The sequence below is a fragment of the Ambystoma mexicanum genome, chromosome 7q (genome assembly GCF_040938575.1).
Source record: "Ambystoma mexicanum isolate Mex_15411 chromosome 7q, UKY_AmexF1_1, whole genome shotgun sequence".
Lineage (NCBI taxonomy): Eukaryota > Metazoa > Chordata > Amphibia > Caudata > Ambystomatidae > Ambystoma > Ambystoma mexicanum.
The window spans coordinates 888,881,530-888,906,407 of NC_090941.1; the positions used below are offsets into that span (position 1 = coordinate 888,881,530).

The following is a 24,878-nucleotide window of genomic DNA, read 5'->3' on the forward strand; positions in this document are numbered from 1 at the left end:
GGCTCCGTTCCGTCCGTGTCTTCGATAGAAGCCGGCAAGGAACACGGTAGGGCCACCGCTCACACGCCTTCGGGCGGTCGGCGCGATCATCCGGAGCCGTAGAGGTCCCGATCAGACAAGGTAGATCGCTCTAGCTGTGCCAGGTCCTGGTCCTCCACGCCCTCGAGTCCGTTGGAACCCGTGAGGCCTTCTATGAAGGCATCAACGCCATTGGCGCCATGTCCGTCGAGGGACTCTCTCGAGGCTCTGCCTCCGAGGAAGTCATCGGCGCTGAGGCCGTCTAAGGACACGCTCGGTGCTCCGGCCTCAAAGCCGTTGTCGAAGCAGTCGGTGTCTCGTTCCGCATCTACGCCAATTCCCTCTTTTGCGGTGGCTTTATCGGAGGTGCCCCAGAGATCGGTGGAAACCCAGAGGAAGGCCCTGAGTAAGTCAGTGAGGCCTGTTTGAGCCTTTCTGTACCCTCATCCAGGGATTTATTCCAGCCCTTGGATTACATCTCTGAGGTGGATGAAGGGTCAGATGTATGTTCCTCCTGAGGTTCCTGATGACCTGTTGTCTGGTCATAGCCAATTGGAAGACCTTTGTCAATCTTTACATGACGCAAGTGGTCTTGATATCTCCTCGGAGGTTGAGTTCGGCAGGCCTGAGCCTGGTACACATGTCGACTCCTCGTACAGGCGCCTCATGTCGAGGGTGACGGAGTATCTGGGGTGGTCTGCTCCACCTGTGGGTTTTCTACAGGATGACCTGACGGATATCCTTGACCAAGTTCCACCCACTGACCCGGTGTTGCCATTTCATATGGCCTTACAAAGAAGGGCGGCGGCGGCGGCTTGGACTGCTCCGGAGAGTCTTCCGGCAGTAGATAAGTCGTTACCGGAAAAATACCATCCAGCCAGTGGTGACCCCTGCTACTTGTCCACGCACCCCACTCCGGAGAGTTTGGTGGTACAGAAGTCTACCGCCCCAGCGAGCAGGCGTCCTACCCTACAATCCCTCCTGATAGGGACGACAACCGCTTTGACGGTTGGGCGAAGAAGGTATTTTCTTCTGGGGGTATGGCTTTAAAAGCAGCCAACTCAGTTTGTGCCCTTGCTAGATTCACTTGCACTCTGTGGAATTGTGTACATCTTTGGCGGCTGAAAATATTCCCGAAGGGGAGGAACGGGATGGTTTTCTTGCCCTCGTTCAGGATGGCAAGGATGCCATGTGTGAATCCGTTCAGTCAGGTCTGGACATGGCAGACTGTCAGCCGGTCCATGGCGGCAAGCACCTTGATGCGTGGGTTTGCGTGGTTGCGGAAGTCGGGGTGGGTGGGGGGGGGGTGGTTTGCTCCTGATGTATAGTCCCGGATTCTCAACATGCCCTTTTGATGGTGACCATGCTGCTTGTGCAACCAAATACAGAACTGTTTTACTTCAATTAAGACCACTGTTTGCTGTTTATTGTTTAATTATATTTGTCTAATCTTGGTGTCCCACCTGTTCTGTCAAGTGGATTTGATATGATATACATCGTGGCATTCATTGCAACAATATTGGGTTGACAAGGGGAGGTTATGAAATAATACTAACCCACTTCCGCTCTAAAAACCCACGGCACAGCAACACCTTCTATCCTATGATTTATGACCATCTTTTTGGCAGCAAGGCTGACGAGAGCCTTGAGAGGTTGCAGACCTCCAAAGCTGCAGCAAAGTCGTTGAGCACTGCAGTACGTCAACCTCTGCGTTTCGTCCTAGGGGACAGCAATGGAGGGGAGGTTCCTTTCGATACTACTCTTCCTTTGGTAGATCGAGGGGAGCTGCCAGTCAAAGGGGCCAACGTAGGAGTACCAGAGGTGTAAAATAAGGTACTCAAGGTGCCAAAGCCGCTCGGGCAGTTGCCTCTTTGCCCTCAGGCACTGCCGCAGCAGTTTCAGCTCCTTCATGAGGCCATGTCCCATGGTTCGCCGGTTGGGGGAAGGCTGGCGCAACATCTTGTAGAATGGCATGCCATTACTTCAGATGTGTGGGTTCTGGAGATCATAACCCACAGCTACGGTCTTCCTCATGACAATCCACCGGGGAAGCTCTTTGACGAGTCTGGATCCGCTCCCTGTGCAGGTAATCGAATCCCTGCTGGAGAAAGGCGCCATAGAACTTGTTCCTGTAGCGGAGAGGAACAAGGGATGGTATTGCCCATATTTTCTGATCCCGAAAAAAAAAAAAAAAAAAAAAAAAACACGGGTGATTGAGACCCCTCATGGACTTGCGTGGTTTGAACAAGCTCCTCAGGAAGGACAAGTTCAAGATGGTTGCTCTCTCAAGTCCTCCAGGCCCTTCAACTTCACAACTGGTTGATGTCTCTCGACCTCAAGGATGCTTACTTTCATGTGCTGATTCATCCCAAGCACAAGAAGTACCTGAGGTTCGCGGTTGGCGACTCGCATTTTCAGCTTTGGGTCCTGCCGTTTGGATTGACCTCCGCCCCGAGGGTCTTCACCAAGATCATGGTGGTGGTGGCAGCGTATCTCAGGAAAGGGGATTCATGTCTACCCCCACCTGGACGATTGGTTGATCAGAGCGTGCTCTCGCAAGCAAGTCCTGGATCTGTCGGTCACCTGCCACTCCCTTCACAGGCTGGGCTTCTCCCTCAACTTGAAGTCCTGCTTGACACCTACCCAGCGGCTCCAGTGCATCGGAGCAGTGCTCGACACATCCCTGGGGCTGTGTTCGCCTCCCTAGGTGAGGGCTCATCACATTCTCCAGGTGGTGCACAAGTTTCAACATGTCCAGAGTTTCCCGGCATTCGAGTTCTTTGGGTTGCTCGGCCTCATGGCATCCTGCATTCTACTGGTGCCAGAGGCCAGCTAGCGGATGTGATCTCTGCAATGGGCACTCAAGATGCAGTGGTCGCAGTCCTCCGGCAGGATGTCGGATCCCGTTCAGGTGCCGCCCTCGGTCACCCAGGATCTTCTGTGGTGGACCGATCGAAGGCAATCTGATGAAGGGGGCTCCATTTTGGCTACCCTAGCCGGAGGTAACGATTGTGACTGATGCATCCCTCACGGGATGGGGAGCTCATGTAACGCATTGAGTCAGCGGTCGTTGGTCTCCGTCAGAGTCCAGACTCCATATCAATCTGTTGGAGCTGGGGGCCGTCAGGCTGGCGCTGAAGGCTTTTCTGCCATCTGTGCGGGGGAAGAATGTCCCGATTCTGATGGACAATACGGTGGCCATGCACTGCCTCAACAAAAAAAGGGGGGGGGGGGCAGGGTCTCTCCGACTGCAGAGAGGCGATGCAGCTCTGGTTATGGGCCATCCAGCAGGAAATTTCGATCTCGGCAGTTCATCTGGCCGGAGACGAAAATGAGGCGGCGGACGATCTGGGCAGGCAGAGCACGGTCTCTCACGAGTGAGTGCTGGCTCAGGAAGATCGTGGTACCCGGACCTTCTCGAAATGTCCATCTGCCCTCCACGCCGTCTTCCCTACCGAGACGATCTGCTCTCACGGGAGGGGAGTCGGGTTATCCATCCAGAGGTCGGGTCTCTCAGCCTTCATGCTTGGTATCTGAAAGGTTGAGGTAGAAGGATTGGGACCTCCCTGAAAATGTGATGGAGGTGTTACTTTCGGCCAGACGGCCCGCAACAAAGTCCCTGTACAGTTGCCTTTGGAGAAAGTTCTGCGACTGGTGCAGGGTACAGAATGTGGATCCTTTTTCATGTGCCATTCCTGTGGTTATGTCTTTTTTGCTTTCATTAGCCCACGAGGGCCTGCAAGTGGGTACCATTAATGGGTACCTGGCGGCGCTGTCCATATTTAAGCACTCGTCTGAGGAGTGTTATTTTAAGATCCCTTTGATTTCTCAGTTTCTGAAAGGGCTAAGTCATGTGTTTCTACCATCACCTTTCCAGGTGCCGGGATGGGATTTGAATTTGGTTTTAAAGTTCCTCATGGGAACTCTGTTTGAGCCCTTACATTCTTGTCCATTGAGACTGTTAACCTTTAAAACTGTATTTTTAGTTGCGATTACTTACTCACGCAGAGTGAGTGAGTTGCAGGCACTTTCCGCCAAACCACCCTTCACTGTGTTCCATAAGGACAGGGTTGTCCTTTGGGTTCGTCCTTCTTTTCTTCCGAAGCTTGTGTCGGAATTTCAGTTGAGCCAAAAGGTAGTTCTTCCGGCATTCCATCCTCCTCCGCATCCTGGCAAGGAAGCGGAGAGGCTCCATAGGTTGGATCCTTGGAGAGCTTTAAGTTTCTACATCTCACGCATGTCCTGAGTCAGAGTGGACGATCAGCTCTTTGTTGGATACGCTGGAAGGCATTTAGGTCAAGTTGTTTCTAAGCAGACTTTGTCCCGTTGGATCATCTTGTCAATCTCTGAATGCTACCGTCTGGCGGGTAAGGACCCTCCGGTTGGCTTACGGGCCCATTCTACTAGGGGTGTGGCTGCCTCTATTGCTCTGCAGAGGGGTGTTCCCATTCGTAATATCTGTGAAGCAGCCACATGGGCCTCTTTTGTAAGACACTACTCCTTGGATTCTATCCATGGGCAAGATTTAGCCTTTGGTAAGGCGGTTCTCTAATCTGCAATTTGATTGGGCATTCTAAAATATCTAAATTCTTTTCCCACCTCCATACGTTGGTACTGCTTTGGGTGTCTGTCATAGATGTGGAATACGTCTGAGGACACAATCCCTTCGAACAACAAGTTACTTTCTTACCTGGTAATGTTCTTTCAATGGGATGTTCCTCCAACCTATTCCACATCGCACCCTCCCAGACTGCCCCTCTACAGAATTTCTTATGCAATTGCAGCTTCCGTTTCCGCAAGGCTTTCTGTAGTCATACTGGCAGAAGATTGGTGCCACACGTTATGGGAAAAAACTACAACTGAGGCTACGGGCGTCCTACATATACCATCGGGTGACATCGGAGGAGGTCCTTGAAGGGGCGTTTCGACCTCATCGACGCAGACGCTGAACATTTTCCTAAGCAGCACAGTTGTGGTAATTACTGTCATAGATGTGGAATACGTCGGAGGAACATCCCATCCAAGGAACGTTACCAGGTGAGAAAGTAACTTGTTGTTCTCCTGTAAACCAATCACTGTCCTCTGCCCCATACAATGACAGTCCTCTCCCTATGGCTCCACCCCTTGAGGCCATCTTCAGATTTTTACTGCACGCTGAAGTATTGCGAGTCTTCATATTGCTCTCCAAGCAAATTTTGAGTTTTAAAAAAAAAACATTTTTGCAAAATAGCTAGATTTTTATTGATTTATTTTGATTCATCATCTTAGATGGATAGAGACCTTCATCCACCGTTGGATCATCGAAGTTTCGAGGAGGCCTGGCCTTGGGGCCTACTTTGTGCCCTTTAGCATGGCTGAGACGGAAGGCTGCACCCTCTTCAAATTCTGTGCGAAGTGTGGGCTAAGAAAAATCTTTGTAGAAGATCGACACCATGAATGCTTGTACTGCCTGCACCCGGACCACAATGAGGAGTGATGCGAGGTGTGCTGTGTTTTTTCGAAGAAAACCTAGAAAGACAGATACATCAGACTGTCGGCGTGGCTCATGTCGAGCAAGACCTCTGATGCAACATCGGGGCAGGGGAAATCCTCATCCGGGACCAGCCGGTCCAAGGAGCGTTCGCCCTTTGGGAAGCGGTTGCCAAAGTCAATTTTGAACAATGTCTATGGAGCAGAGGCACGTCTTAGCTAGCACAAACGTCGTGCACAAAGTTAAGAGTTTGTAGAAAATCACTGTTGGGCCACACGCTGTTAGGCTTTTGAAAGTCTGAGCTGAGAACAACCCTTCAAAAAGCAGCTAATGCAAGTCTCAAGTAAGATAATGCAAGCTACAGACAAGAGGTAAGTACCCCTTAGTCGGCACAGTACCTTAGGTTAGAAGAAGATCCAGCTGGCTTCTTTACTGGTCGCAGTCTTGCAGATCTTTGGTTCCTGTGCCTCAGTCAAGGGGGCAAGGAGGACGTCTGGAGGACTCTTGCACTGCAGTTCAAAGGTCGGTGGTGGCTAAGGGCTCTTTTCAGTTCAACACATAGCGGTTTCAGCTACCGCCAAATGGCACCACCGTGGGTGTTGAGCACTTGATGGGCTTCCTTCACTCCTCCAGTTCAGCACTCTGGTGAGGTGACTCGAGCTTAGGCTGTCCTGCTTCGGGAGGTTCCTCAGGAACTTTGGTCCAGCTTAAAGACGATGCACTCGACTGAGGATTTCTCGACCCACTGGCACTCTTCTAAACCAGTTGGGGGGGAGGGGGAGGAGATCTTCCAGCAAAGTTTGTGGGGTTAGTTCATCCCACCAACCCAAGGGTCATCCTCTCCGGAGCTTCTGTAGTTGATTCGGAAAAGCAGTTTCAGCACAGCAGGAGGGCTTCACCGATCAGTTCTACGGTCCAGGAGGATGTAGCAAGCTTCTCTTCACAATTCCTTTGTCTGATGTTTCGTCCAGTCGTTGACTCTGTCTTCAGTGCAAGAAGCCTCGCCAAGGAGACAAAGAACAGGGGGTTTAGGACACCTCTGCCACGCCACTGCCAGACACATTGGAGCCAGAGGCGTGTTTCAGCACTAAAGCCTGTCAAAGGCAAAACGAACAAAAGGGTTAAACCTGGTTTGGTGCACAGAGTAAAACCCTAGTAAGACCTCACTAACAAAGGGTAAAAAAAGACCGGGTCTCTTTTGACATAATGGTCACCGATGGGTGCTATACTGCAGCTGAGGATTCAGTCTGCGGTAGAAAAGCACAATGGTGGGAAAATTAAACCACTGCCACCAGCCATTTAAAATAGTAGGGTAACATACATTTTACTTGAGGGATTAGGAAAAGGGGCAACTAAGTAACCACCAAGCACTCCACATAAGATATGTTGTGCTGAAGCTACATAGGAAAAAGTAAATTTCAGTTTACTACTCTTGCGATACAGTAGTTCACCCAAGAGAAGGTATTTAAACCTTATGAGAAATCCAAAGGAGTTCATTGACACTGCACTGAGGGTGCTGTCACCATACAAAACGTAGATGCCTATGGAGTTTGTCAGACTCCAAAAACAAAGGAAATACCGAATCCAAATCAGATCAAAATACTTGAGTGAGGAAAAAGGTCTCTCACTCCAGGATAAAAATTTAAATGTCTTAAAGTCCAGCAAAAGAGCTGGTGGTCTCTAAGGTTGAAAGGAAGAGCAGGCCAAGCTCTGCAACACCAGCTTTGCTGGATTCACCGCTGAGGCATCTCCCGTGTCGGGCAAGAGGCGTTCGCCATCATCTTCTACGGTGAGCCTGCCATTGACAGGAGTGTCTTTGAAGAGAACGTTGCTAACCCTGTCCAAACTCTGTGTCCGGACAGTCCAATGAGGGAGAAGTCCAGGGAGAACTCGTCGAAGCCAGCAAAGGCTTTAACCAAGGCAACTTCAACAGAGTTGACAGCACAGTCGATGAATGCAGCCACAAGCACTTTGTCTAAATCCACGACGTCCACCGCGGCTCTGAAAGAGCGGGTCCAGGGAAGAGGTGGCAGCCGACCAGCCGGTGTCCTTGTCCCTAAGACTAGATATGCTGCGGAAGTAGCGGCGAAGGAACCAGCGCCGGGTAGAGACCAGGCGGCTGCTCCGGCCGAACAACCTCTGGAGAGGGAAAATGTCATACCTGTGGAGCCTCCCAGGTATGCGGACCGGCAGGCTACTGAGGATAGACCGGAGCAGATCTACTCTAGTACCAGCGAGGACGACCATCTTCACGAGGGGTGCTGCTTGGACCACGGAGGGGGGAGAATGTGTGTTGCCTTTTGGCAGGAACCCTTTGTGTAGCCTGCCTAGGCTCCAGTGAGTCTGTGAGGACAGGACGTATGGGAGGAGCCTGAAACTCCCCTGCCCTTTGTCTGCTGATGTGCCTAAATGGAACCAGTTCCCGCTGGGGGACCGGGGGTGGGGGAGGGGGGCTGCTGTCCTGATTGGATAGTCACCCGCTCCCTTCTGTAAACTGCAGGCAGTGTTTGGAGAGGAGTGAATGGGAAATCCGAACAAAAGGTGAGGTTCCTTAGGCAGAAGGCAAGTCGACCACTGGAACAGACGATCCGAAGCTGAAGACAATCTGAGGTGCCTGCAGACCCTTCCAGTAACCATGAAGCGACACCCTGCTGTCTTGACCCCATTTTCTTATTGACAGAGGAGCTCCGAAGAGGATGACTCCTTCCCTTTGGCTGGTGGGACCAACTAACCTGAGACTGTTGGGGAGAATTTTCATTTCTGTGCTAAGTTCATTCAGATGTCATTGGAGGATTCAGTTGTCCTCACCTTTGTTACTGTTCTACCCTTTTTATTTTCCATAACCCTTTCTTTTTGAAACCCAGAGTCTACAAAGTAAATTGGTGTGATATATAAATGCAAATACTATATTTGTAAAGTCACTTCAGGGTGTAGGAGAAATGTATTGAGCATATCAAAAGCTTATTCACCAGCTTTTGATTCTGTAAAGTATTTCCAAAAGCTCACTTGAACTGTTAACAACAAATTGCCTTTTTAAAGAATGCTTATTTAAAACCGATGTTAAATTAATAATTTATTATAACAAACACTTGAGTGTAAGTGTTACTTGGTTACTTGATTCACTGCAGGCAGCCGGCGCGAGGTAAGTAAACCCATCTGGGCACCCCAAACTCTTTTTGGGAGCCAAACTAGGCCCCCAGGCCCACCGAGCGTCCCTCTCCCACCCCGCACCCTGTTCCTGCTTCCCGCTCCCCTCCCGCCTCCCAACCCGCCCACCCCTGCTCTGATTGGGCTGTGAGCACTTCATCACTGGTCCTCCCAGGGCAGCCCTCTGCCTGGCAGCCCCCTGCGTCTAAGGGCCCCAAGGCCAAGGGCGGCTCCAACAGAGGCGACTCCAGGTGGTGTCAGCAGGTGTCCGCGCGGGAAGCCAGTGGCCAGCCTCAACCAGCAACTACAAGGACCAGTAAGGTAGGGTGGCTGGGGCTGGGGAGAGGTACAACTTTACCCTAGATACCTGACCACTAGGCAAAACCTATGTCGATCAATGTAATTACCGCCCATTGCCCCAAACTGCATTGATAGCAGGGCCTCCATGCCCAAATTGCATTGTGTGATCCCAGACTGCATTGTTGGCCCTCTCCCCCCACTATACAGGGGTCTCAAGCTTAGCAGGGCCTCCGTGCCCAAATTGCATTGTGTAATCCCAAACTGCATTGATAGCCGGGCCTCTTTGCCCAAATTGCATTAGGTCTGATCCCAAACTACACTGTTAGGCCTCTCTCCCACTATACAGGTGTCCCAAACTTAGCAGGGCCTCCATGCCCAAATTGCATTTTGTGATCCCAGACTGCATTGTTGGCCCTCTCTCCCACTAGACGGGTGTCTCAAGCTGAGCAGGGCCTCCGTGCCCAAATTGCATTGTGTAATCCCAAACGACATTGATAGCTGGGCCTCTTTGCCCAAACTGCATTAGGTTTTGATCCCAAACTGCATTGATAGCAGGGCCTCTATGCCCAAATTGCATTAGATCTGATCCCAAACTACACTGTTGGGCCTCTCTCCCACTATACAGGTGTCTCAAACTTAGCAGGGCATCCGTGCCCAAATTGCATTGTGTAATCCCAAACTGCATTGATAGACCGCTTAGGGAGACGAACAGTAAGAAGAGCCACCGATAACGCCCAGCTTGATGACCCTTACCACCCTCCTTCCCCTACTAGGACAGCGACTGAACGAGCAGTCCACTCCAGCCGGAATACCACCCATCGAGGGAGCCAGGCTAGTAGTGGACACCCCCTCACCAGCCACTACACCACAAGACAACTGGTCCAAAGCAGGACCAACTGGACGTAACCAAACAAGGACTAGACAATTCTCAATCCTACAATGCCGTGCAAACGTCCAATTCCGAGGAAAAGATGAAGAGACGAGGAAACAAACGCGGCAGAACAGCAACCTAGAACAACCATAGACTGGACCACTGCCACAGACAGGAACCCAAACCGAAGGAACTCTGAGAGAAGAGAGAAATCCCTCTACCTAACGCCATACCTCGCAGACAACTGGCCGCCACGGCAATCCAACCCAACATCAGAAGCAGCAACATCAACCAACCTAACACAAGCAAGTAGAAGGATGACCAAAACAAACGACAGACCCAATAACCCCCTACATCACCAAAGCAAGAGGAACTTCCAATCAACAACCACAACCCCGGAATACGAACCCGATGAAAACGCAAAAAACCCAAGACAAAACTTCGAAGACGCTGACACCCCAAACCCCGCAGCCCAACAAGTGACCGACCAAGAAGGAAACCTCAACACCGAGCGGAAGACGACCTCGACAAAACCCAAACCAAACAACCCCTCCAAACTTCACTGCAATCTAATATAAGATCCATGTCAAAACACTCAGATCTTCGACCTACTCGACGACAACGGCATTGACATCCTGTTCATCACAGAAACATGGCTGGACTAAAACTACAAAATCACACTCCAAAGCTGCCTTCCGACAGACTTCAAATGCCTACAAATAAACAGGAAAAACAAAAAAGGAGTAGGCATCGCTATAGCATTCAAAGAACACCTGAAAATAAAAACTGACGATCCACTCAACATCCTCAACTGCGAAACCATGGTAATTCACCTAACAGCGAGCCCAAAAACCAACATCACATTTATTCTGGTATACAGACCACCAACATATGATGCAACATTCGTCGATAACTTCATAGAAGCCATCACCAACTTGGCCATCAACCACAAACACCTAATCATCCTGGGGGACTTCAAAATCTGGTTTGAAGACTGCCACGCCAACTCCCAAAACTCACTAATTGAACAACTCGGCACCATGAAACTATGACAACTAGTCAAAGGAGCAATGCACTCGGCAGGTCACACCCTAGACACAATTTTCGCCAAAGAAAAACTCATCACCACGGCACCTCTGATACAAATACTGTGGAGCGACCATCTCATCATCCCATTCGTGATCACTCTGCCTAACAAAACATCCGAAACTCACAACCACCACCAAAAGAAACTAGAAACGCGTCAAAGAAAGCAACCTATTCGAACAACTGGAATTAACAAAACCCTCAACTACAGAATTGGAACTAGCTGACCTAGACGGCAAAGCAGAAATATTGCACAAATGGATCGCAGATACAATAGACAAGATCGCCCCGGAAAAAAACGTTCACCCCATCAAAAAAAAAGAGCAATGGCAAAATGGTTCACCCCACTATTAAACGACATGTAAAAGTAAAACAAAGATGGAATTGGAATGGAGGAAATAATACAACCCAGGGAAAAAAACACTGTACCAGAAACAAATCCGTGCATACAAGAATGAAATTCAAAAGGCAAAGAAAAGACATTACGATGACAGAATCAACAATGCCACCAACACCCAAAAAGAAATGTTTAGCATCATTAAAGAAATTAGATACCCACCAGGCTGTGATAACACCCTAACCCCCTCAGAAAAACTATGCAACGACCTGGCAGATCACGTAAAAAAAATAAAAAATCAACGACATCCGTCAAACCATACAAAAGCGACCAACCACAACATACAACTCAACGAACCCAACTCGGAACCACAACACAAACTGCAAAGCTTTCCTGAAATATCAGCAGAGGCATTTGCAATGCTGGTTAAACGAAGCAAGAAAGCGGGATCACCCACGGACCCATGCCCCCCAGACATCTACAAATCAATCCTCGCGCAAGGATCGCCAGCAGAACACTACAGAAACCTTCTAAATCTATCACTATCAACAGGGACTGTACCGAAGATCTTCAAATCGGCATACATCAAGCCACTCTTAAAAAACACAAGTGTTGACGTAGATGACCTTTCCAACTACAGACCGATCTCTAACATCCCCTATCCAGCAAAACTTCTAGAAACCTACGTATATAAACTAACCCAAGAACACATAGAAAAACACCAACTGCTGGACCAAGCTCAAATCGGTTTCAGACCAGCGAGAGGAACGGAAACAGCATTACTATCCATCTGGGACGACCTCAAAACTAACGCAGACTCTCACTACTTCAGCCCCTATTCTGCTCGACCTCTTCGCAGCCTTTGACACAGTTAGCCACAACACCCTGACCAAAAGACTAGAAAACATAGGCATAACAGACACAGCACTACGCTGGACCAAATCATTCCTAACAGACGGAACAGAAACCATATGGTAAAACCTTTCAAATCCACTCCACGAGTTAACGACTGTGGAGTACCACAAGGATCCTCACCATCTCGACTATATTTCAACATCTACCAGACTCCAGTCATCAGAATCTTCGAAAAATACATTACATGTTACAACTACGCAGATGACACTCAGATCATATACAAAATCAGACACTGATGCCGACCATTCATCCCTTACTGACTGTCTAAAAGAAGTCTTCGACTGGATGGATGCAAACAACCTGAAAATCAACCCAGGAAAGACAGAAATCATGATCGTATCCAAAGACCAAGAGAACGAAACCACCATCCCATGGCCTACGGAAACGGGAAACGCACCAACACCATCGGAGGTAGTAAAAAATCTGGGAGTCCTAATGGACAACAACCTAACCCTGGAGCCACAAATAAATGCAACAGTGAAGAAATGCTTTTTCCTCCTCTGGACGGCAAGAAGAATTCTACCTTTCCTTTCCTTCGCGCACAAAACGCTCACCATCGTCGCCCTAATCATGTCTAAAATGGACTATGCAAACAGCCTCTACCTCGGAATACCTGAATACCTCCTGAAGAAAATGCAACGGATCCAAAATGCAGCAGCAAGACTACTCCTCAAACTATCCAGAAGAGATCGCATCACTCCAGCCCTAAAAACCCTACACTGGCTCCCAGTTAAACATCGCATCACCTTCACAACAATGTGCATAACGCACAGGGCAATCAGTGGACAAGGAGCAGAATTCCTACAAAAGAAAATAACAGTCTACAAACCAACGAGACCCCTCCGATCGAGCAACAAAATCTGCCTGGAACTCAAACCATACCTCAAGAAAAAACTTGGAGGCACCTCCTTCTACCACTTAGCTGCAAAAACCTGGAACAACATCCCAAAGGAAATAAGAAACACTGAAGATCACCTAAAATTCAAGAAATCACTAATAACCTGGCTCTACAACACCACAGACTAAACCTGAAAAACGAAACTGGTAAAAAAAGGATAACTAAACCGAAAAGACACGGACATCCCTGACCGGGGAGAGTAAAGCCCACGGCAGCTGGACGGGTGACATCGGATAGACAGGAACACAGGCGGCACACACGGAGATTGTCAACTGACCCAGACAATCCCACCAACTCCTTTGCCTGCACCGTAATTTAATTACCGCCAAGTACCACGTTGGGGTGGAATTATAGAGACATTGACAATCCCCACACTACCTGAGAGGTTGTCATTAGCAGATGCACTGGCCACTAGAGTCTAAATGGAGGATAAGGGGAGCCACGAGAGAGCATGTTAGAGGTGGGGGGCCAGAGGAGTAAGGAACCTGTAGACAGATAAGGACCGAGCCGCAACAGGGGAGACTACGCAAGCTGAGCGCTTCTATTCAGGATAGAGATGCAAACTAACCAACCCTACTAACCACTTCCCTGTCTGCATACACCTCTCAAACTCAAAACCAAACACAACCAAAACCTACAGCACAACAAACCGCACAAATCTCAATACATTGCAACAACAAAACAAACACACATAGCCTTGCACAACAGTACACGACTACCGGCCGCAAACACCCCAGGCCCAGCCAATAGACCCACCGGGCTGAGGCCGCCAACAGCACATCACTGCTCTCTTGCATTTTCCCTGCTTCCTCCCACTAACTCAACCCCCGCCCCCTCTCCCTTTTCAGAGCCGCCAGAGCGCCAAGGGACCACTACGGTGGTGATAATGTTAAAGGACATTTGTACCGCGCACTAACACTTGTATTGACTGATCTACAGCACACATTTACCCCTCTTGCAATGGGCCTGGCTGCTCAGGCACACTAAAAACCTCTGTAGTACAGACCTGTACCAAAAGGTGGGTTACCTAATACCAAGCAGATGTCTTATGTAGTCTCGCACAGTGTGACTGCATCAGTTCATACCTGACAGAGACGAACTGCAGATTGAGCCATCCTTTTGACGTACTGTGACCTTCCAGAGCTGCACTGCAAATACCAGGGGCCCTCCGCCCATTTGCAGTGGAACTTCTTTGTGTGAACAAATCCTCCCAGAACTTTGGTGAGCTCCAGTTGGACCTCCAGAGGCACGATCCCACTCATCCAAGTCCCCTCACCAGAGAGGAAGATCGACCGAGCGGTAACCGTTCACTGTTGTAGCTGATGAAAAGGTGATAACGCCGCAGACTGATGTGGGAAACCGAAGAAATCATTTGAGGGTCCTTTCTCACAGGTGCTGCTATGACATGCCATTCAGACTCCTTTCTTTAGTCACCAGACTGAGGAATCGGGAAACCGGGTCAGTCGCTCTTGCCCAGAAAAGAATGCAACTGCATTTTCCTGAACCACCCTAAGGTACTGTGGGGCTCAAGGTACAACTTGCCTCAAGCCGGAAAGTCGCTCCAGTGTGACTGCAGTGTGATAACTAGGTGTTTGGGTGTCCACCCATAGCTCTTGCCCAGGCTTAACGGGTTGTGCGCTTTTAGGGAGTCCTTTGCAGGGTCCTTAATAATTGTATTATCCTACTAAAGCATTTGACTTTTTAATATATTCGGTATTTGTAATGTGCCTATACAACAAATGGTGTTAACGTGACTAAAGTAATCTAAGGAACTTTGCCTTTTCTGCTGCTGCATAAGAAATGTTTGCTCCCACCCTATAACTTTGATGTACTCTTGACTAGTTAGGGATTGGACTGCTAAAGCATTAGAAGCCTTGGAAACTGTTGCTAATTAGTAAATCACTGCTGCTGGTACTAAATGAGCACTTTTTCCTTCCTACAGACTTTGTCTGAGTGACTTTGTCATATCACTTTAACAAATGCGGGTGCGCACCATACTATTGAAGCAGTCACCTATGAAAAGTATTGCTTATGTTTTCTATGTGTATTGGTTAGTCTAAAATAGTATTTACCTACCTTTAGCTTCTGTGTATATAAAATGAATTCATATTTTAACTTTCAGTGTGTAAGAGGTTTTTGGGCTCATGTATTGACTGGGTTCATTGCACTTACATGTTCCTCATAAGAGAATCCTGGCTGCTTTTCCAAATTCTACCTATCGATTTGGTAGTATAAACCTATACTACAAGTTGGGGACCTGTATACCAAGGACAGTTTTATAGAGTCTTACCTCCAGGTGGAATTTAGGAAAACTCCCCTAACACAGAGGTTATGTTGTGGTAATTTGGTAACGGCGTTATATCAGAGGATTTTTATTTCATGTACTTTTAATTCAGTAGTTTTACAGAAAGATTTAATGTAGACTAAAATATGTCCATAGTAGGTTGTACAGATCATGGCAACATACAAGATGACCAGGGCATGAAGGAGTTGCCAGTAGCACAGAACGGGATTGTATTACTTGTACACAGGTCTAAAAGGTGATTATTCCTTAGTTCTACAGGGCCCCCCCCATTCCCCCCGGTAAAAGTGCATTCTGGTTAAAGATGGCCTAAACTTTGGTGGTTGTGGGTTAGAGAAGGGTGCAGGTTGGAAGTGTGCAATGGTCTCATTTGTGTTTCTTGCAAGACCAAGCTACATGCTGGTTCTCAGAATTTGATTGGGTAATGTGCCTCATCCTGTCAGCCTACACAAGGAGGAATCTAGAGAGATTCAAATGAGAGCTGAAGACAATTGACCGCATTCTCCGGGTGCATTGAGTAATGCTGGAGATCTAGGAGGAGGCTCCTTTATAGTGGAATACCACATGTATCTGTTTTGTCATGTGGGGGACAATGCTGTGCAGAAATGGTCTGAAGTGATGGTGATGAACAGACACACGTGGCTGTTGAAATGGACCAAGGTTTAGGGTTTACTGTCAGGGGATAAGGGTTGTGGTTTGCATGATTGCTCGGAGTTGGTAGCATTAGGTATTACTGAGCCAAGAAATGTCCAATTGCTTTTGGAGGTAAATGGCTAACGAAGAGCGGTGTATGGTGTCCTGAGCAAGGAGCTAGTAGATCAGACCAGATGGCGTGACTCTGATGGACGGGATGTAAAGGGTGGTACGTAGAGGATGATCAATACTATGGACCTATATCGGCAGTAAGGGACTTATTTTTGATCTGGAACTATACTACCAGGAAGAGCATGTAATATAAGGGGTAAAATGGAGTGATGAGTTTGAGAGCCGAGGTACAAGATGGAAATAAGTGAAATGCATGATGAGGGTCCTTCTAGTTAATAGATTTTTATTTGTTGTCTGGGAGAGAAATGGGTTCTGTTAAGTGGAAAGAGAATAGAGATATGGCAGCAGATATCGATGGCATTGTTTCAGATCATCTGGGCTCTGCAAGTATGTTGCTAATCTGGTTTGATAATCTTTTTCAGGTTGTGATGGAGGGTTCCCATATCTTATCGCTGGAAAATACATTCAAGATTTTGGAATTGTGGAGGAGGATTGTCTCCCATACATTGGCACAGATTCCCCCTGCACACTTAAAGAAGACTGCTACCGCTACTACACCTCGGAGTACCATTATGTTGGAGGATTTTATGGGGGCTGCAATGAGGAATTTATGAAACATGAACTTGTCAAGCATGGCCCTTTGGCCGTAGCGTTTGAAGTTTATGATGATTTTATGCATTATCGTAGTGGAATTTATCACCACACAGGACTACAGGATCGCTTCAATCCATTTGAGCTCACAAACCATGCTGTTTTGCTAGTAGGCTATGGCAGTGATGGAACAACCGGGGAAAAGTATTGGATCATAAAAAATAGCTGGGGGACTACTTGGGGTGAACATGGTTATTTCAGAATCCGCAGAGGCACTGACGAGTGTGCCATTGAAAGCATAGCAGTAGCTGCAACCCCTATACCAAAGCTATAAATCGCTGCTTGCAAACCTCTCTGGGTATCTCTTTCAGAAGCAAGAGTAAAATCTGTTTCTAAGTAATGCAGCTCCCACGTTCACATACTACAATAATACAAAAAATCACTGCATCAAATTTATTTGAATGAAAAATTACATTGCATTTTACAGCATCCCATGTATTTTTTCCCAAGTGCATTGAAGTACAGTTTTATACGCACTGAACAAAGTATTTCAAAAGCGGCTAAAGCTGTGCATGACCAAATTCTATGAACTAGGCTATAGGAGTGGGCTTGAAGACATGCCTCCATGGTGCTGTTTACTTGTTATCTGCCAATCTGCTATTTATCTGATTTTAGTGCAGTGAATCTGTATTGGTGTGTTTGACTTTCGCCATTGAGGGAATTGGGAGATGATCTTAAAGCCATTTACCCACACCACTTTATCAGAAACCTAATCGAGATATCCTCTATGCTTTAGTTTTAGCTTGGGGCTTTTCTAAAAATAAACTCTTCAAATCGCTTAAATGACCTACTACAGAAATGTGAAATTGTGCGTTGGAAAAGGTTTCGATGTTTGCTTTAGCAAGCACCTACCAGCGTCTTTTCAGATTTGTATATGGGGTATTCCTTTTATCTCTAAACAGTTTTTAATATCTTTAAAATCAAGAGTAAACCCATTTCAGTTTTAGTTGTTTAAAAAAAGAAAAGAAAATGAAATTAATGACAGTGTGCTGGTGCTATATTTTTGATCCAAGATTTATATTGGAGAGCCCCATTTCCATACAAATTCCTTGGACTGAAATGTGTCCAGATTTCCGTACCTTTTATTAAGCACTGTTGGTCAAAGGGATTTCTTCCAGCCTGCTTGTTTCCCACCAACTACTGGGATTGCATCATTTTATGTTTAGTAGGAACACTAATCAATTTCTTAACAAATCTGCAATTTGTTATTCCAGCAATTGTACAATCTGAATGCCAAATCAAGTACTCTGATGTCTGAAAACTGCAATATATTAATTCAAATCACAACACCCATTTAATCTGTCAAGTGGGCCAGAGGTGACTGTCCTGTCCAAAAAGTAACAGGTCTTCACTAAAACCCAACTGGTGTTCACTGTCTCGCCGCATAAGCCCTACTCCCGGCTGCTGCTTAGAAAGACTGGGACCTGAACACTTTCAAGGATCTGTGAGTGCAGGAACCATTAAGATGAACTGTTCTAAAAATGAAGTCTTGCGGATGTCATCTGTTCTATGAATCCTTCTTTTCGGCCTTCATGTCTGCCAGACTAGTACAGGACATTGGAGTTGGGAGGTCTTTGTAAAGAATCTTCAGCAGTAAAGTGTGCCTTACTTGGAAGGGAATGTTTGGGAATGTATGTGAGTGCAATATGTTTTTTTTAAATCAAGATGTTTGCTTTTTTAAAAAAAGTTACTTGCCTATTTTTATGAAAAAATGTTACAATAAAACGGTTCAGTTAACGTGGTTGGTTTGTCCCTTTTTTTTGTATTATTGAAAGTGATAGGCCAGTACTTCTAGATTCATGGTGATTCAGTATTAGATAAAATTCTAATCTGTTTAGATAGAAGGGAAATGTGAATAGAGGAACATGATGCATCTGTTACCCAAAAAGTGAAAGCGGTAGTACAAAACCTCAGCTAGAGGGGATGATGGTAGAATCCCTGGGGAATCTGTGGCCCACCTTAAGGTCACGAGTTCTACTGAAATCTGTAGTGCATGCATTGCTTTTCCTCAAAGCAGGAGTAGTTCAAGCAGCTGCACTAACTTGAAATGAATAAGGAATGGTAGCGGGAGCCATTGAAATCCTTGGTAAAACAGAAGGGCACATAGTGTGAGTGACTTTGTATTCAGCCAAAACATCTCTAGACTAGATGTTTGGGTTGTTTGTCTTTTAAAGCCTGGTTTCCGCTTTCTTGTTTAGGCTTCACATTTTCAGACTTCTTTTACCAGAGGATAATTAGGATTTCATAAGAGGACATATGTAGCTAAAAGTACAATATTGACAAATCTATCCCTCCTTATCATATTTTGTTATATGGAACAAAATTCACTCAATGCTCATTTGAAAATTAAGGGCGCAGTGGAGGATTGAAAGTACCAGGAGGGGGGCTGACTAGAAGAAACGAACAAAAAAGGGAAATTCAAAGCTGGCTACCCTCCCCTTGTGAGGGAGAGTGAGCGTGGTGGCTCAAACGCGATATCCTTCTACTACTTTTCTTCTCTTGGATTCCAAAACTTCTCCAGCATGGGTCTGACATGGATTCACATGCTCATGAATATTCCCCGTTGTCAGGCTGGGAATCCTCGGTAAAGAAAAAATCAGTTTCAGTTTCATTTCTGAACTACTGGTCTCTGGGTCATACTGCCCCCAGACAATGACTGCCCTCTACCAAAGTCCCTCCTCTGACAGCCATCTTCAGATTTGTACCACACGTTCACGTGTTGGAGACCTCGTGCTATAGCTCTCGAGCTTTTACTGTGTTGTGCGTTTTTTTTTCTTTTTTTTTTCTCTTTTTTTTCTAAGTTTTCTCTATTTTTCAGTCAATCGGGCCTCAAGCTCCATCGATCCAATCCATCATCCGACTAACTGGGACCCGTTGTTCGGAACTTTCTACACGCCTCAACGGCGATTTTTTTCATCAAGTTTGCTTCTTGGAGGATTCCAGGAGATTCTTGGAGGCCTACACCGCGTGGACATGGCCGAGGATAAAGCAGTCTTGACGCCTCTGTTCAGGATCTGCCCAGGATGCGGGCTGCGGAACATCTTCCTGGACGATGGGCACTCCCTGTGCCTTTTATTGCCTTCATTCGGACCGCTCGCACGTCGAGGAGGCATGTGCGTTCTGCAAGGACATGGTGCCATGCACCATGAAGGACCATTTCAAGCGGTTCACAGAGTGGCTGCAGACGAAGACGCCGGTGGCGGGTGAGCCCCAGCAGCATGCTTCTCCCAAGAGAAAATCTGAGCTGTCTTCTAAGACCTTTGAGGGCGCTCCAGTGACTGGGGCCCAACATAAGGCAAAGCACTACAAGACCGGGAGTGCCGTTGGTATGGGCTCCGCAGCAGCCAGGCCGGGCGCAGCATCGCCGACTCCGTCAACCATGAGCCAATGCTCCAGCCCGGCGAAGAAAAGGAAGTCAGACCACCCGGGTACGTTTCTGGAGAAGACCCTGTCGACTCGGACAGAGAGAGCCAAGGGGGAGCGAGGTGTTGACCCCCCCCCCACGCTGAAGTCCTCAGATGCGCCCAAGTTCGTGAAGGTCTAGGTTCACCAGGCTAAGGCATCTATTGAGGGAGTGGTGGCGTCCCTGGCAAAGACCGCAGATGTGCTCCCAGTGGAGACGACCCTCAAGATAAGTGTCCCTGTCCACTCAGAGAGAATCGTCTTTCCTGACCATTGAGAAGACTCTCGTGAAGACGATGCCGATCATCTCCCCGAGGCCATTGCCCCTGGATGAGAAGAAGGGGGGGTGGGCATGGTAGTCCTGCCGGACTCGGATAGCTCCTCCTCCTCCGAGCTCTCTGGCCTGAAGACAGTGCTTGACGAGAAGTTCGTCGAGGCCAGGTCCTACGGGAAGGACCCTAAGGAGGTGGACGTGGAAAGCGACAAGGGAACCGTCGAGGAGCGGCAAGGCGGTGAGGAACCGGAGGACAACACACCACTGCTGACACTCCCGTCACCACCACCGACGGACATGTCGGCAGACATCCTACAAGCTCTGTGCACCCTGTGCTCGGAGATGAGGACCAGGATGCCTGTGCCTACGACGGGCGATCCAGAGGGGCCTGGACCATCAGGGGACCCGCCACCTAAGAGGAGAGAAGTCCATCCGCCTAAGCCCTACATCCTTCACCTCCATCCGAGGGACGAGACTGAGTTGGAGGTGGCGACGACAGAACGGACCTCCCGTTGCCGGTACCCAGGGCTTCACCCCACGAGATTGGCTCCTTCCATGCCATGATCTCTAGGGCCTCAGAGCTATTTCAGCGGAACCCCAAGGAACAGGAGGAGGGATTCCTTTATCAGCGCCAAGAGTAAGACCGTGCTCTTGATCTCGCTGTTGGACGACATTTGGCATGAAGGACTGTCCCTCCTGAAGAACCCGTCCTCGGTCAAGAAACCAGTATGAGAAGAAAGTGTCTCAGATCTCAGCCGTCCCCAGACTCAGTGGTCTCGGTGGCGGCCAGGAAGAATTCTGCAGGGTCGGTTGCCTCGAAGTCCACTTCCCCACCGGACAGCGAGGGGAAAGAAGCTCGATGCCATGGGAAAACGGGTCATCTCGTTGGCAACAACGACCATTAAAGCAGCCAACGCTCACATCGTGGCCCGCCCCGACGGGGAGCTTTGAGTTAACATCACCCCCCCCCCCCTCCCTACTGGACTTCCTTCCGGACGACAAGAGGGTGGAGGCCCTTGAAATCCTACAGGAAGGCACGGTGGCATCGGACCATGCCATCACCGTGGCCACGGACATCGCAGACACTGGCTTCCGCCAGATGGGCAACAGCATTTTCCTTTGTTGGTGGAAGGCCACCAATTTCCGCCAGGACGTCTAGACAAGGGTATTGGACATGCCCTTCAATGGGGACAACTTGTTCGGCAAGACAGTGGACGAATCTCTGTAGCCATCAGGGCAGATACCGAGACGGCTTGTGCTTTGGGCACACTCCAACAGCGACGGCTGTCCTTTCGGGCCTCTGGAGGCAAGTCCCATAGTGCCTCCAAAGGATTTGGTGGTAACTTCTCGTACTGTCAACCATCCCGTTCCTCGGCCCAGGAAACCTACAGGGGCCACAGCAAAGCCGGAGGATATTGGCATCGCCAAGGCTCCCAAAGTGGGTCATCTGCGACAAAGCAAGACTGAACAGGTGGGGCAAACCTGCAAGCACCCCGGTGGGAGGCCGACTGGTGAACTTCGTCAGCGTGTGGAAGTCCATCTCCACTTACCATTGGTTGCTGGTCGCCCTGGCCCACAGACGCACCCTTGAGTTTCATTGGAAGTGTCTACACGTTCCACCAGTGGCCAGGCCGGGCAATGCTAAAAAAGGGCGCGATAGAGCTTGTCCCGAAGAGGCTCTGTGTACTTGCGGTACTTCATCAGGAAGAAGATGGCGGTTGGCGGCCCATCCTGGATCTCCGTTGCCTCAACAAATACGAGTCCCAGAAGTTTCGGATGGTCATCCTTCAGCACGTGCTGGGACAACTGGAGGTAGGGGATTTCCTGTCGTCGCTGGACCTGGAGGATGCTTATTTTCACATCCCCATCCACAAGGGGCATCGAAATTTTCTACGCTTTGTGGTCCAGGGGCAGCACGATCAATTCAAGGCCCTTCCCTACGGACTGAAGTCGGCACCAAGGGTCTTCATCAAGTGCCTGGCACCGGTGGAGGCGTGGCTGTACCTGCAGGGGGGTCTACGTCTACCCTTACTTGGATGATTGGCTCATCCGAGTGAAGTCAAGGGAACTTGCCGTTGAGTATACAGCGAGGATGGTCCGGCTGCTCACAGAACTGGGGTTCTCGATAAACTATGCAAAGTCCTGCTTGGTGCCATCGAAGGACGCTCTGTTTCTGGGGTCCAGAGTCAAACCTGGCTTCGCCGACAGAGGACAGGATAAAGGCCATCCTGGGCAAGGTACAGTGAATGTTGACCATGAAGTTTTCAGGGTGAGGTCCATCCAGTTCCTGCTCAGCATGATGTCGTATGCATCTACCTCGGTCGGCTGTGCAGGCTGCAGATGTGGCCGCTGCAGGAGTTCCTCTACGGCTGTTGGATCCAAGTGTTGGAAAGCTTTCAGGACAAGATCGCCCTCAACAAGACATTCCGCCGAGCGATTCAGTGGTGGGGCGTCCCTGCGCCTCTGGCGGCGGGCTCAGACTTTCAGAGCCCAGCACATCAGGAGACTGTGATGATGGACGCCCCCTGGAGGGATGGGGTGCGCACACCGGAAATCTCCAAGCAAGAGTCCTGTGGCTACCGGAGGAGAAGTCATTGAACATCAACTTCCTGGAGCTCCGGTCCCTGTTTTGGGCCCTCAAATGATTCCTTCCCTCCCTCAAGGGCAAGGTAGTGCGGGTCTTCACCGATGACACGACCACAATGTTCTACATTCGGAAGCAGGGGGACACCAGATCCCCGGCTCTCTCTAATGAAGCACAGGATCTGACATTGGGCCGTCGCCCAGAGGATGTTCCTGGTACCCTTTCATCTGGCTGGAGTGAAGAACACTGTCGCCGACTCACTCAGCAGGGAGCTGCGCTCTTGCCGCGGTAGGATCAGGTGGACCTACTGTATCGGTGATTGGGCAATCCCCAGATCGGTCTGTTTGCAACAGTGATGAACACCAAGTGCCGGAGGTTCGCCAGCAGGTTTCCCCAGCTGAGGAGCATGAGGGATGAATTCTCCTTCCCTTGGGATGGCCTGTTCCTATATGCGTTCTCCCGTTGCTTCTGCGACTCATCAGCCTACTCACATGGTCCCGGTGCAGGATGATCCTCGTTGATTGCACCGGCGTGGCTGAGGCCTATATGGTACCTGGACCTTCTGGACATGTCAGCGTCCTGGAGGCGCGATTCTGCACCACGGCCCAGGGTCGCTGAACTTTCAGGCCTGGCTCCTGCAGCGCTAGAGTTTGGTGGATACGATCTCCCAGTGGACTGCAAGGAGGTGCTTACCAAGGCCAGGGCTTCTTCGACACTGAAATGCTATGGCCATAAGTGGAAGAGGTTCGCTGTCTGGTGCCATGCACAGTAAGTTGACCCTATACGGATTAGGGCTCCGCAGGTGCTGCTGTATTTGCTGTTGCTGGCCAAGGCAGGGTTGGCCCATGCTTCCATCAAGGTTCATCTGGTGGCTATTTCCCGCTACACCAGAACTCCAGGGTGGTCGTTGTTGTTGCACCGCCTGGTTAAGGAATTAAAGGACTTTTCCATTTGTTCCTGCCGGTGAAGGCTGGGAGCTCAATGTGGTGCCGACTAGGCTCATGGGTGCCCCGTTCGAGCCTATGCATTCGGCGCCGATGAAGTTTGTATTGTGGAAGACGGTGTTTCTTGTGGCCATCACCTCTGCACGACGAGTGGGAGAGATTCAGGCCCTCTCTTCTAAACCACCTTACTTGACATTCCACAAGATGAAGGTGGTGCTGCGGACGCACCCCTCCTTCATGCCCAAGGTGCCATCTGACTTCCATCTCAACGAGCCTTTGGTGTTTCCCGTTTTCTTCCAGTCGCCTTTGTCGCCGGCTCAGAGGACTTGGCACTCGCTGGATCTGGCTAGAGCGCCGAAGTTCTACCTGAACCGCACAGTGTTTTCGGAATACATCACAGCTGTTTGTGAACTTTGGCCCTATGAACTAAAGGTAGGCCCTCTGCGAGGCTTCCATTTCCAGGTGGCTCTCCGGCTGCATCACCCATTGTCACCGGTTGGCAAAACGACTGTTGCCTGGCTGTCTGAGAGCCCATTCGACCGGAGCGATCGCTGTGACTACGGCATTGCCATCTGGTGTGTCCCTGCTGAACATCAGCAGGGCTGATACGTGGAGGTCTACGCACATCGTCACAAAATTCTGTGTCGATCGGACTTCTCCCTGGAATCCCGGGTCGGCCAAGCAGTGCTGCACAACCTGTTTGCTTAAAGGTGAGCCTAGTGAGGAGGTAAGAGATGCTTAATGTTGAGCCTTGGCACCGCCTGTGCTTGTGCATGTGTACTGCTATGTATTCTTTATTCATGAGCATGTGAATCCATGCCAGACCCATGCTGGAGAACAAGTTACAGGTAAGTAACTTGTTCCTTCCTCAATTAACCTCTCGCGTCTGATCAGCAGATGGGAATTTGTTCTTT

General features: G+C 49.1%; 1 protein-coding gene across 1 annotated transcript in view; it reads left to right on the top strand.

The window, feature by feature from the left end:
• CTSC (cathepsin C) overlaps nt 1–18,501 on the top strand; it is a 103,433-nt gene extending 84,932 nt beyond the window's left edge. The window contains exon 7 of the mRNA XM_069639501.1: nt 16,532–18,501. Within this exon, the coding sequence (XP_069495602.1) occupies nt 16,532–17,034 (503 nt within the window). The 3' untranslated portion in view covers nt 17,035–18,501. The remainder of the gene's footprint in view (nt 1–16,531) is intronic.
• Nucleotides 18,502–24,878: the final 6,377 nt, after the last annotated feature.